General features: G+C 59.3%; 1 protein-coding gene across 1 annotated transcript in view; it reads left to right on the top strand.

Moving 5' to 3' along the window:
• The first annotated feature begins 3,180 nt into the window (after window positions 1–3,180).
• The window catches only part of Pias4 (protein inhibitor of activated STAT 4), a 17,336-nt gene continuing 7,974 nt past the window's right edge, over window positions 3,181–12,542 (top strand). The window contains exons 1-2 of the mRNA XM_033759614.1: window positions 3,181–3,194; window positions 4,285–4,711. Coding sequence (XP_033615505.1) covers window positions 4,288–4,711 — 424 coding nt within the window. The 5' untranslated portion in view covers window positions 3,181–3,194; window positions 4,285–4,287. The remainder of the gene's footprint in view (window positions 3,195–4,284; window positions 4,712–12,542) is intronic.

Raw genomic sequence — 12,542 nt, 5'->3', positions numbered from 1 at the left:
CCCAAACCTCACCCGGGTCTCCGCGCCAGGGTCTGTGTCTGGCTTGAGGTACAGCTCCCTCCCCCCAGCGACCCGATAGGTTAGGGCCTGGGGACAGGGCCGCGCCTCCCAGCTGCAGGCGGGATCTCTCCGGACAGCGGAACGGGCTGGCTTCGTCCCGAGCGGGGTCGGAGCTCTCTCTGTGCCTTGCAGCCCTCGTGTAGCCGAGGACCAGAGTCTCCGTCTTATCTCTCTCCCTTGCAGGCCAGCCTAGGGTCTGAGTCTGCTTGCACAGGTCCCCTGACCCCGGAATGACGTTCCTTGTTCCCCGCCACCACCCAGGTGCATGCCCCCAGGTCTGAACCAGCCCAAACGGGGCATGCTCTTGGGGTCCCTGTCCCACGCGTACTTTAGAGTCTCCTTTTCAGGTCCTGCGTGGGTCCCAGGGACCCGCCCCCTCCTTACACTTGGGGCCGCACCAGGTGCACCCCTTGCCTTCCCGGTGGACTGGAGCCCTGACTGCCGTCTACACCAGAGGTCTTCTTAAGTTCTCCGTCTCAGTGTCGTGTCCTGGGCTCTGCCTCCTCTTGTCTTTCCTATGAAAACAGCATCCCTGTTTTAGGAGGGCTCTGCGCCCCACACTCCAAGAAGCAGGTCCTGGCCGTATGGCACCTCCACTCGTACTTGCCAGTGCCTCTGCTAGTTGGGTTAGACTCTCACCTTTTCCCATTCACCTGGTTACCCTTTACCTGTCTCTTCTCACATACCGGTCCCCAACTACGATGTTTTATGGGAGTCTCTTTAGGTTCCTGCTGCCGCTTGCTGCTGCTTAAGATCCAGGTTTCCTGTCCTGGGGACTCTGTCCCTGTCATAGTTTGGGGCCTCAGTTCAGAGTGTCTCAGGGATGTGCCCTTCCCCGAGTGCATCGCCCAAGTGGGGGTCCAGTGTCCTTGTGTCCTTGTCTTTGATCCTTTTTGCTTCAAAAGTCAATTCAGGTGCTGTTCCTAAGGACTTGGGAATCCTCCTTTCTGGTCTTCCCTCCGGAAAGTCCTCACGATGTTTTTTCTCTTTGCTGGCTCTTCTCTCTTACACCGCTCCCCTCTCCTTGTTTGATTCAGAAGGCAGCCTGCTAGGCTCTGTGATTATAGGGTTTGCCCCCTCTTTGCTCCAGCCCCCAACCTCCCCAACTTGTCCGCTTCAATCCAGGGTTCTGGGATAGGATTCTGCCCTGGAGTCGGAGGTCTGAGCTCTGTCAGCAGCTTTCAGGCTTGGAGTCCCTTGGAATCTCTGAAGCCCTGAAATGGAACTTCTTACGGGGCATGGGTTGCACCTCTGGACCACCCCGACTCTGGTGGAGGAAAGGGTCTTTGGCTGTTCCCTTTTATGCCGTGCAGGGCCTTGAAATATGACCTCATGAACTCCTCTTGACCCTCTCGTGGCTGAGGTCCCCCCATTAAATCAAGGTGACCCTTTTCACAGTCGCTCCTTCTAGGAGGCGGCTGCTGCTGCAGCACACACTCCCAGACCCAAGACCTCTGTCTCCTGGAGCAGTCTCTTGTTACGACCTCGCGTTGCTGAAGTGTCCACCTTTTTTTAGGAGCTTTCTCTAGACTGTCCTGAACATGGGAGGTTTTGTCTTTCGGGGTACACCAGGGGCTAATCTGAGGGGCTCCTTGGTGGCTGTGACATCGTGAGAGCTTTCACTGGCAGCCCCTGCGCCCGGTTGGAGGATACAATTTGCAGCCCCTCTACGTGTACGCACGTCCCTGACTCGGTTTCCCTTTGCTGCCCAGGTGCCCAAGCCAACAGGGCACAAGGCGTGGCCGCTCTGCCCAGGCAGCTCTTTCCCCAGGCAGGGTCTAAACAAGCCCAAGGTGTAGCTGGGCCCTGGAAGCCACTGTGGCCTGGCACAGTTTATAAACACAGGTCTGACAGGTGGGCGTGCTCGCAGCCAGGGCAGGAAGTGACCTGTGGGGCTCTGGGGCTTTCTCCTGCGTGTCTGTTTCCCCCCAGAACCCCCAACCTCCAAGGGCAGGGCCCTGCAGGGCAGCAGCTGTGGAGAAATCTGAGTGGCCAGTGTGTGGCAGTAGGAGCGATGTGCTGTGGGCTGCGTGTGCCCTGGATGTCCAGCCTGGATGGATGAGGTCACGAGGGCCCCGGAGCCCACCTGCCTTGGTGGGGTCAGCTCCTGTCTCACAACACCACCTCCCCTGGGGGGCTTGGGCCCTTTCCAGGAGAGGCGTCTTGTCATCAAGCCTGTCTATTCCTGCTCCAGGTAGGAAGTCTAGGTGGCATCTTTTCTTTCCAAGCATCCCCAGGCTGCCTGGGTTCCTGGGTGCCACTGTGCCGGTGGCTTGCAAAAGCCCCCCAGCCCCCTGCAGCTGGGTAAGTAGAAGAAAATACCCTCAGCCCCATGGCCATGCAGCCAAATGCTGGCTCTTCCCTTTGTATCCGGGAGGCCCTAAGTCAGCTGCTGCCCACTCCCAGCCTCAGTTTCCTCGGCTGCGTGAGGGGGCCGGGTCATGTGAAGTTTGTGATATAAAGGTCAGCCAAGCCAGGCCTGGTGGTGCACACCTGTGATCTCAGCACTCGGGAGGCCGGGGCAGGAGGATCGCTGTGAGTCCGAGACCAGCCTGGGCTACACAGTGAGTTCCAGGTCAGTCTCAACTACACAGTGAGACCCTGTCTCAAAAACACAAAAACAAAATAAAGGCCGGCCGGTGTCTGGCACGTAGGAGACACTGCATCCCCAGGCTCTCTGCAGGCTCTGTGGACAGGACTGGGTAGTTGGAGTGTTTGTCTTGAGTGCTTTGGCCCTGGGCAGCCCCGACAATTGGCCAGGGCCACCAAGGAACCCTAGTTCCAGCTCTCAGGGTTGTTTCTGCCTGGGGCCTCACTTGTAAGCAGCCAGGGTTGGAAACCCAGAGCCCCTTGGCACACAGAACGCTGCATTGTCACAGTGGGGTCCCCAGCTGCTCCTGCCTGGATGGTCTAACTGGCTTTGGTGGTGTGTGGGTTTCTGGAGCTGCTCTGGCACCGCACCACTGTCCACATCTGCTAAACCCTGTCCCATTTCCCCGAAGGCCTCTTCCCCACCAGGTTTCGTTTGTCTCAGGCCAGCTTCCGGTCAGCAGAGTGGACTCAGGACCAGGCTAGCCCACCGCTGGAGGACACTGGCTCTCTTGAAATCGTCCCCCAATCCCAGGCAGTCCCAGGTCGCACATTGTGCTCTGGTTTGCTTTGATTAGTGGAGGGATCAGGTCAGGTAGTCAGTGCCAGCCAGATCCTGGCGCTCCGCAGTCCCCAGCCTGTGTGGCTGCTGAAGGCCTCAGATAAGCAGTTCTCAACCAGGGACACCCAGGGACCCTAGGTGCTTTTGGCATAGACGAGGTGGAGGTGGGGGACGCCACTCAGTGCCCTACAGCACCTGGGACACCTGTGGTAGGGAATGACCCAGTATGGGACCTACGGGCCGAGACCCTGCCTAAGATGCTTAGCAGGCCCAAAGCCCAGCTTGATGTTGCTGCCTGGTGGAGGCAGGAGTTAGAGAAGAAACAGAACCCTCCCCAGTTTAGAGTCAGGCCAGGAGTGCTGAGCTCTCCCCTCTTGGAGATCACCCCCTGGCAGAGGGGTCTTAGGGATCCGAGTTGGTGTGGGATCACACATGCTCCTCCCTTCTCGCCAGCTGGTTAGGGTTAAGTAAATTGTGACCGATCGCCTCCGTGAAAGGGAAGCGTGTTTGTGGCTCCAGATGGTTGAGAACTCGCTCCATCAGGTGCTCTACATGGGTTACCTCACCTGCGCTGCCTCCATGCCAAGCAGGTAGAGACTGTGACCCGCTCCAGAGAAGAGACCTAGGGTCAGGGAGGCTGCCACTGTATGCCCCCTACGTACTGCCAGAGGCTGCTTACAAGTAGAGTGAGGCTTCTAGTGTCTTTGTTTTGGTTTTGGCTTTTTGAGACAGGGTCTCATTGTGTAGTCCCTGGCTGGCCTTAAACTCACTGTGCAGCCCAGGATGGCCTTCAACACTTGGTGATCCTCCTGCCTCAGCCTCCGACTGTCGGGATGCCAAGTGTGGACACCAAGCCTAGGTCATGTTCCTGTCCTGGGGAATCTTCAGGCTTGAAGATGGGAAGAGAGAACCTGAAATAGAAGAGGAGGCCGAGGGCACTTGTGCTGCGTTGTAGATGCCCAGAAGAGTCGGGGGACCCCGGGCATGGGCAGGCCTCGAGCAGGACACCCCGCCTCTCTGCCCGATCACCCGCCCGCCCTCTGAGTGCTGTGTATGTGCTTGCTCTTTCTCAGAACATGGTGATGAGCTTCCGGGTCTCCGACCTGCAGATGCTGCTGGGGTTCGTGGGCCGCAGCAAGAGCGGGCTGAAGCATGAGCTGGTCACCAGGGCGCTGCAGCTGGTGCAGTTCGACTGCAGCCCCGAGCTCTTTAAGAAGATCAAGGAGCTCTACGAGACTCGTTACGCGAAGAAGAGCGCTGAGCCCGGACCGCAGCCGCACCGGCCCCTGGACCCCCTCACCGTACACTCGGCTTACGAGCGGGCCGGTGCTGTGCCCAGGACTCCCCTGTCGGGCCCCAATATTGACTACCCCGTGCTCTACGGGAAGTACCTGAACGGACTGGGACGTTTACCCGCCAAGACGCTCAAGCCCGAGGTCCGCCTGGTGAAGCTGCCCTTCTTCAACATGCTGGATGAGCTGCTGAAGCCCACGGAGTTGGGTGAGTGTCGCCGACACACCGCCGCCTGCGCCGCATCCCTGCCGTGCGACTGGGAACGGTGGCCCAGGGACCGGCTGTGGTGTGGGTGATGCCCACTTTGTGACCTGGCAGCTTCCAGTGACAGCTTGTCAGTCAGTTGGCTTTTAGGTCCTGGGGTCTGGAAGTCATCAGGGCTCTTTGTTTTTTTGAACTGGAGATCAAACTCGGGACCTTCTGCTTGTGAGCAGGTGGCTGGCGGCACCACTGAGCTACATCCCCTACCCAGGGCTCTGTTTCCTTCTTTTTTGTTGTTTCGAGACAGGGTCTTGCTACATAGTTCAGGTTGGCTTTGTACTCACTCTGTAGCTCAGACTGGCCTCGAACTCATGGGTGATCCTTCTGCCTCAGCCTCCCAAGTGCTACTATTACAGGTGTGCCCCCCACTCCTCCTAGTTTAGGGGTTTTTTTTGAGATGGATGGGGTCTGTCTTGCCTAAGCTGGGCTCAGACAATTCTCCTGCCTCAGCCTCCTACCTGGCTGGGACCACAGAAGCTGCCCCCATACCTGGCTGCAACAGCCGTTTGTATCATTGTAACCTTGGAGGAGCTACACATCGTCCTGGGCTATGTCCCATGACCCATGCAGAGGCCACCAGAGCAGCATCGGAGGGCAGCCTGCGTGCTGTCTTGAAGGCTGGCTGCCCTGTGCTTAGTCTCTGTGGGACAGGGGTGAGAGATGGGGTCCGGCTATGTTGGTGGGGTGAGGCAGGTCTGGGGCTCTGTTTTTCTGTTGTGAGTGTTAACGATGCTGGGTGCCAGCACCTCGTGGCGCCAGGCTCCTGGGTAGAAAGGGCGTCTCGCCGCCTGCAGGGCCTGTGGAGAGGCCTAGTCCAGGTCTAGGTTCCCAGATGTTCTCAGAGACCTTCGGCCCTGGGTCTCTCCCACTCCCTGTAGCTCCCTCCCCAGCGTACTCCTGACAGGTACAGCCCCGGTCTTGACGGCGTGCTCTCTAGCATGCCAGGGAAGGAGCCAGAACTCCCCACCTGCCCGTGGCACCTGCTCTGCAGCCCTAGCTCTTTCTGAGTTGGCCCCTGCGTGCCGTGGCCCCTCCCCTGCTCGCCCCCCTCAGGCTTGGTAGCTCAAACACCTGCACCCCCTCTGCTGACCCGGCATCCCGCCTGGCCACCCACAAGTCCCCCGGGCCCCTTTCTGGCGCACACACTTCAGCTCAGGCCAGCTGGCTACCGTGCATGCCCCTGTCCCTGCCCTGGAGCAGGCAGGCCGTGCAGGCTACATCCCTTCCTGCCCATCATCGTTGGACTGGGGGCAGCGGGGTGGGGCAGCCGTGGTTGAAGGTGGGGCTGTAGGAGGTGGAGGGAGAAAAACAGCACCAGCAGCTCCGCAGACCACAGAGGTCCCACCCTCTGATCTGAGCCATTTGGGAGACATCTGGTCCAACAGCACCTGTGGGGACCGAGGCTGGTCCCCAGTTCTTTTGGGCTGGCTTCCCGGGTCTCTCCTCCAGCCCCCGTGGATGCTGGAAGCCAAACTCCTTGAGTTCTCTAGGTGCCTTGGGGAAGAGCTGGATGGCTTTGAGGTAGAAATGATTTGAATGGAGATTGGGGTTCTGTCGGGGGGGTGGGTTTGAACCCTGGTGGTGGCCTGGCCTCCCGCCCGTGTGGAGGGCTTCCTTCCTGCGGGGTGAGCGAGCCGCCTGTCCGCCCCGCCCCGCATGCATCACTGTGCGAGCCCCCAGGGACCCTAGTCACCTGATCTCCAGGCGAGCCTGCTCCCCTGTCTGCACCAGGAGCACTGCTGCAGCAGAACAAAGAGGCCGACCTGCCCTGCCTCCCCCCACCCACTGACTGGGCGCACCCCTGTCCGCCACCCCGGCTTCTGCCCAGGTCCTTGGGGCGTGGCTGCCCAAGCACAGGTCTGGTTCTCTAAGTTCTGTCACCGCGGTGCCGCCTTGCTGTCCCTGTGGTGGAATTGGTGGCACTGGTGCTACCCAGCTTCGCCAGCTCCCTTCCTCCTCACCCTGGCCTCGACCTACCCACCAAAACAAGGCCTTCACACTCGGGCCTGGTTCCCCAGAAGAGCCGAGGCCAACTCTAGGGCAGAGACCCGGCCAGGAGGACAGGAGCCATAAATCACCTGTGGGATGCCGGGCTGGGGGAGGGATCCAAGGGCCTCAGGAGACCGACAGCCCCTCTACTGGGGTTCAGCGAGGCCGGGAGACTCGTCCAGGGTCACACAGCAGCCTGAACGCCTGTCCTCCCTGCTTGACCCCCTTTTCCAGCAGACTGAAGCCTGCAGCGGTTGCTGGGGGTGGTCCGGGTTGGGGATCCAGCTCCCTCTGCGTGAGGAGCCTGGCCTGGCTGGCCTGGGGCAGAAGGCCACGGTGACCTCAGCAGGAGGGGTCACTGCAGCACTGGCCTGTGCGTCTGGCAGCCTGAGGGCCCCAGGCTAAGAGGTGCAAGAGCAATTGTGGCTAGGAGCAGGACAGAAGCACTGTTCCCCAGGCTCCCGGCTTCCTGTGGTGCCGCTCCATGTCCCCCACTACGCGGAGTGAGTGGCTCCGTCACCACGACATCCCCAAAGGCCTCCCGGCGGTGCACAGCACAGCTGCCAGCCAAGAGGTCTGGGAGTCTTTGTCCCTCGTCAGCCGGGAGCCAGGCGGAGGGGCTCAGGAGCAGACTGTTGTGTCTGCAAGGAGGTGAACTAGTAGGGCTTCTTGGAAGTGGTTGCAGCTCATGAGACTGGAGGAGGCACAGCCACAGGCCAGGCAGATAGGAGAGGACTGGCAGTACAAGAGGGCTCGTCCCCAGGCTGAGTGGAGGCCATTGTGACCATTATGGGTGTCCCAGGAGGAAGGCAGCATCGTGGAGACCCAAGGATAGTGGCATAGGGACTAGGAGGGACCAGGCCTCCCAGGGCTGCCTCGGTTCCTGTGAACCCTTCCTGTTTTTATTTTCTGCCCCGGGCCCCCTGGGGGCTGAACCCAGGGCCTTCCCACTGAGCTACATCCTTCTCTGGTTTTGCCCTTTTTCTTTTTCTTTTAAATTTTGGGGCAGTTTCACTAACTTGCTTAGTTGCCTAGGCTTTCACCTTGGAGTCATCCTGCCTCAGCCTCCCATAGTACTGGAGTACGCACCTGTACATCCAGCCTGGTGTGTCTTTGAGGTTGGAATTTGCCCTTCCCGTCAGTGAAGAGCCTGTAGGGGTACAGCGGGGTCCACTCCATGGCCAGGTATGGCTGGGTCCACGTCCCCTCTGGTGTCAGGGTCCATCCTGTGGCTGGGGTGGGCAGCTGCCTGGCATCCTGTGTCACTGTCCCTGGCTCCTAAGTTGCACTCTTTCCCTGGTACCCACAGGGCTCTGTCCTAACCACTTCTCAGGCAGGCCCTGCCCAGTGGGCCCCGCCTCGGGACCCCATTTTCCCCTGTAGCATCCTCCCAGTGCTAACTGTGTCTGTTCTCTTTTCCGCACTGTTGGATGATTGCGCATTCCCCAGTACGGGGGCCCAGTGGCTCATGTGGTATCAGGCAGGCTGTGGGGCCAGGGCAGGGCGCAGCGTGGGCCCAGAGGCTAGAGCTGAGAAGCAGCCAGGGACAGGAGGCGGGCGGGCCAGGGTCCCCTCCCCACACATGATCCTGTTCCCCAGCGGCCCCCACCCAAAAGCAGCAAGTTCCAGAGTGACAGGGCAGCTCGCACCCTGCTGAGGGGAGGGCTGGGCTAGTCCTTCAGTTCCCACCTGGGGCGGGGTGGCCATGGCCCTGGCTCTGCCCACCTTATCCTCCATTCTTTGGACTGCAACCCCACGCCGTGCCGGTTCAGGCTGGGGGTCAGCGGGCCTGTGTGCCTGAATGGAGGGGAGCATGGGCCCTGAGGAGGAGGACCTCAGTGCTCCGTGTCCTCTGACCACTAGAACAACAAGACTGGCCTGGGCCTGAGGGTTAGGGAGCTGCCACAGACAGCTCGCAGGCCCATGAGTTGGTGAACAGCCCTCTCCTATCAACTCTTTAAAATTTCCCTGAGCTGGCCATGGTAGTGCACACCTGTCATCCCAGCACTTGAGAGGCTAAGGCAGGAGAATCACTGCAAGTTTGAGACCAGTCTGGGATACATAGTTCAAGGCCAGCCAGAACTACACAGGGAGACCCTGTCTCAAAACGAAATTTCCTTGTGAGCTGGGCCTGGTGGCGTATACTAGAAATCCTAGCACTTGGGAAGCTGAGGCAGGAGGATTGCAAGTTTGAGTCCAGCCTGGGCAACTTAGTGACTTAGCATGATCCTGTTTCCAAATAAAAAATAAAGGGTAGGGGCTGGGGATTTAGCTCAGCGGTTCCGCCGCCTGCCTTGCAAGCACAAGGATGTGAGTTCAATCCCTGGTACCTAAATAAATAAATTAAATAAAAAACGGTTGAAGATACAGCTCAGTGTAAAGATCCTGTGTTCCAGCCCAGTACTGCAAAAATAGACAAGCTCCTTGTATCTAGTTCTTCCTTAAACCTTTGTAAAATTACACATCCATCGCAGAAACTGCAAGTCACCGGCACAGCAGCCAGCAGCCCAGCAGAGGCCACAGGGTGGGGAGCTGTCATGGCCCCTGTGGCGGGCATCTGCTGGGCATTAAATTTTCATTGGCAGCAGTGTCTCCAAAGACTACCTGAGTCTGGGGTGGAGGCGATCTCTGCCTTCTCTTCCTGGCTGCTTGGGCTGAGGGTCCGGCTCAGGGCGGCCCAGGTCCTCATTGCAGTCCTGGGGACTCCAAGGCCCGCATTGTGTGCTCTTGCGGCCTTGGCATGTGTCCTCTGCAGCCAGCTGGGCACCTCTCCCTGGTCCCAGCTGGTCCCCCTGCAAGGTCTCCTGGCCCCACGGAAACCCCAGGTGATGGCAGGAGCGCCTTTTGGTCCCTAGGTGTCCCCTCCTTGACCTTCCCTGCATCCCTGATCTTCAGCTCCTTGGAGTGCATTGGAAGGCCTGGGAAAGTGCATTGCTCTTGAGGGAGCTCAGAGTTTCAGACAAAAGCCAGGCACTGGAGCAGGGCTTCGTTTGTTCTGGGTTTTTAGTACTGGGGATGGAACCCAGGGCCTTCACACTAAGCTCCATCTCCAGCCCTCTTATTTTCTACTTTGAGACAGGGTCTTGCTGGGTTGCCTAGGCTGGGCTCAAATTTGTGATCTTCCTGCCTCAGCCTGCTGGAGTGCTGGGATGACAGTTGTGTGTGTCACCGCGCCGGGCTGGTGTTTGCGGTGTTTGAGCTAAGTGCTGAGGCGAGCCCCCCGGTGGCAGCATCTGCTCGAGGACCCAGTGCCGTGAATGTCATTGAGGGGGATTCCGCAGGAGACGCTGTGCAAAGGCCCTGAGCCAGGATGTGCCTCGCTGCTAGGAACCAGGGAGGAGGCTGCCTGCCCAGTGTGGACAGGGCCCCCAGACCAGTGGAGCCCAGAGGGGCCTGAGGGGAGTGGGGGGCTGGGCGTTGGCTGGTGTCAGCGCCTCGAGTTTAGGGGAAGCCCAGCGAGGGGCCCTGTGTACTGGTAGGGAGGGGTCGTCCTAGTGGGGAGGCCTCAGGTGCTGGAAAACAGAGCCACAGGGATTGCCTGGGGACCAAGGAACGAGGGAGTTCTGTCCCCAAACAGTTGTTCAGGTCCACCTGCTGCCACCCACCATGTTGGAGGCAGAGTTGGGGAGACCCCATGCTCCTGCTGGCCGCAGAGTGGCCACATTGCAGCTGGGCCCCGCTCGCTCCTGGGGGATGAGAAGGCCCAGCGCCTCTCCCCATGTGCTCACCACCCTCCAGCCCGGTGCCCTTGCTCCTTGGTGCTCCATGACTGGGGTCTGGGCCTCCTTCACCACATCTGAGCTCTGGGGCCTGCTGGGTGACTTCTGCCACCTCCTGGGGACCCAGCCTCTACCTTTGTCTGCCAGGAGACCCTGCTGGTGAGGTGAGGGGAGGTGAGTTTTTTGGGGGTGCTGGAGCTAGAACCCAAGCCCTGGAGCACGCTAAGCTGGTGCTCACCTCTGAGTAGCATTTCCAGTTTAAGGTTGGAGGTGGGGGTCTCAGTAAGTTGCCCAGGCTGACCTTGAACTCACCACCCTTTGGTCTCAGCCCACTGCGCCTATGCAGAGTGCCACTCTGACCTCCTTCCCGGTCTCCACACCCCGCTCAGATGTCAGCTCCTGGACAGCCAGCCCTCCTCCCCACCCCAGGATAATTGTTCCCTAGGAGCTGTGGGCAGATCTGGGCGTGCCCGTAGGTGGCCTGTGTGCGCCCTGCTGCCCAATCAGCCGCCCTCCTGGGCGCCCCCTGGGACCCTGCAGCCTGTTGGCACCAGGAGACAGTCGGGCTCCTGACAAACAAGTGGGAAGTGGGTGCGGTGGGGTGGCTCCTGCCAAAGGTACCTCTTTCTGGGCGCAAGCTGTAGACCTGGTAGTGGACCCCCTAGAACCAAGCCTTTGGGCAAGCAAGGGACAGGCCCGGCCTAGAGGCCCTCAGGCCAGGATCTAAAACCCAGGCAGCCCTCACTGCTTTTATTCTTTTTTAATTATCTTGCAGTACTGGGGCTTAAACCCAGAGCCTTCACCCCAAGTTTGTCTCCAGCTCTTCGTTGTTTTTGAGACAGGATCTTGCTGTGTTGCTAAGTTACCCAGGCAGAGTTTAACAGTATGATCCTCCTGCCTCAGCCTCCCAGAGTGCTGAGATGATAGGTGTGCGGCACCAGGCCCAGCTTAGCCTCCACCACCCATTCTTTTTTTTTTTTGCACCAGGGATTGAACTCGGGAGCTTGCGCTTTGGAGGCAGGCGTGCAGTGCTGCATCCCCGGCACCATCCCATTCTCGTAAACCAGGCGTCATCAGCGCTGCTCGCCCCTTGGCTGCCCTTCCTGTGTGGCGGCCCCATGGAGCAGAGGCGGTGGTGTTCACACAGGCCCTTTACGGGAGGCTCTCCCGCCAGTTGCAGAGGGTTTGTGGTGTGCGTCGAGTCCCCATCTCTGCTGACCCCGCAGAAGCAGTTGTTGAGCGCACCTGAACTCTCCTCCCCACTGGGTCGCCTTCTGTGTCCAGAGCGCTGCAGCCCCGGAGTCAGCAGCTGGGGCTGGAGTCTTTCTCCCCAGAGTCGAGTCTGACTCCTCCCTGTCGCCGGCCTTAAACTGCACAGAGGACCAGCCAATGCTGTGCACTTACAGGGCACAGGTAGCAGGCATAACCTGGGGCTGGGTGCTCAGTGCCTGCCTGAGTCCCTTCGATGGCGAGGACTTGGGCACACGCAGGTGTTGGCACCAGAGGGATCCGGGCTCGGTCTCCACTGGTGCCCAGGTTGAAGGACAGCAGCACCAGCAGGTGTGCATTGACTTGCACGTGCACACACCACACACACCCCTTCCTCGCTCGCACCCTGCAGCACGCAGCACTTAACTGGAAACCCTGTAGACCCACTGCCTCTGGCTCCCTAACAGGATTGGGTTTTTTTTTGTTTTTCTTTTTAGTGCTGACTATGGAGCCCAGACCCTTGCTCAGCAAGCCCTTGCCATTGAGGCGCACCCCACTACTTTTTAAACTTGGAGACATCGTCAGTCTTAAGTTTCATAAGGTGGCCTTGAAACAGATTCTCCTGCCTCAGCCTCCTGAGTAGCTGAGGTGACAGGCGTGTGCCACCTTGCACAGCTCAGCATGTTCTTAGGTTCTGTCTTATTGTGTGGCACTGGCACACTTGTTCTCCCGTCCAAGGGCAACTTTTGAGGGTTGAGGAGTACAGACATGTGCCACGTGCTTGGCTGTGCAGGCTTTGTGTATTGATATTTCCCCTTATTTAGGGAATGGACATGTGGTGGAATTGGTGGGCCAGGGGG

The sequence above is a fragment of the Fukomys damarensis genome, unplaced genomic scaffold, assembly GCF_012274545.1.
Source record: "Fukomys damarensis isolate Sample0158 unplaced genomic scaffold, DMR_v1.0_HiC HiC_scaffold_37, whole genome shotgun sequence".
NCBI classification, from domain to species: Eukaryota; Metazoa; Chordata; class Mammalia; order Rodentia; family Bathyergidae; genus Fukomys; species Fukomys damarensis.
The sequence above is the reverse complement of the archived record's forward strand: the minus strand, read 5'-3'. Positions and strand labels throughout refer to the sequence as shown.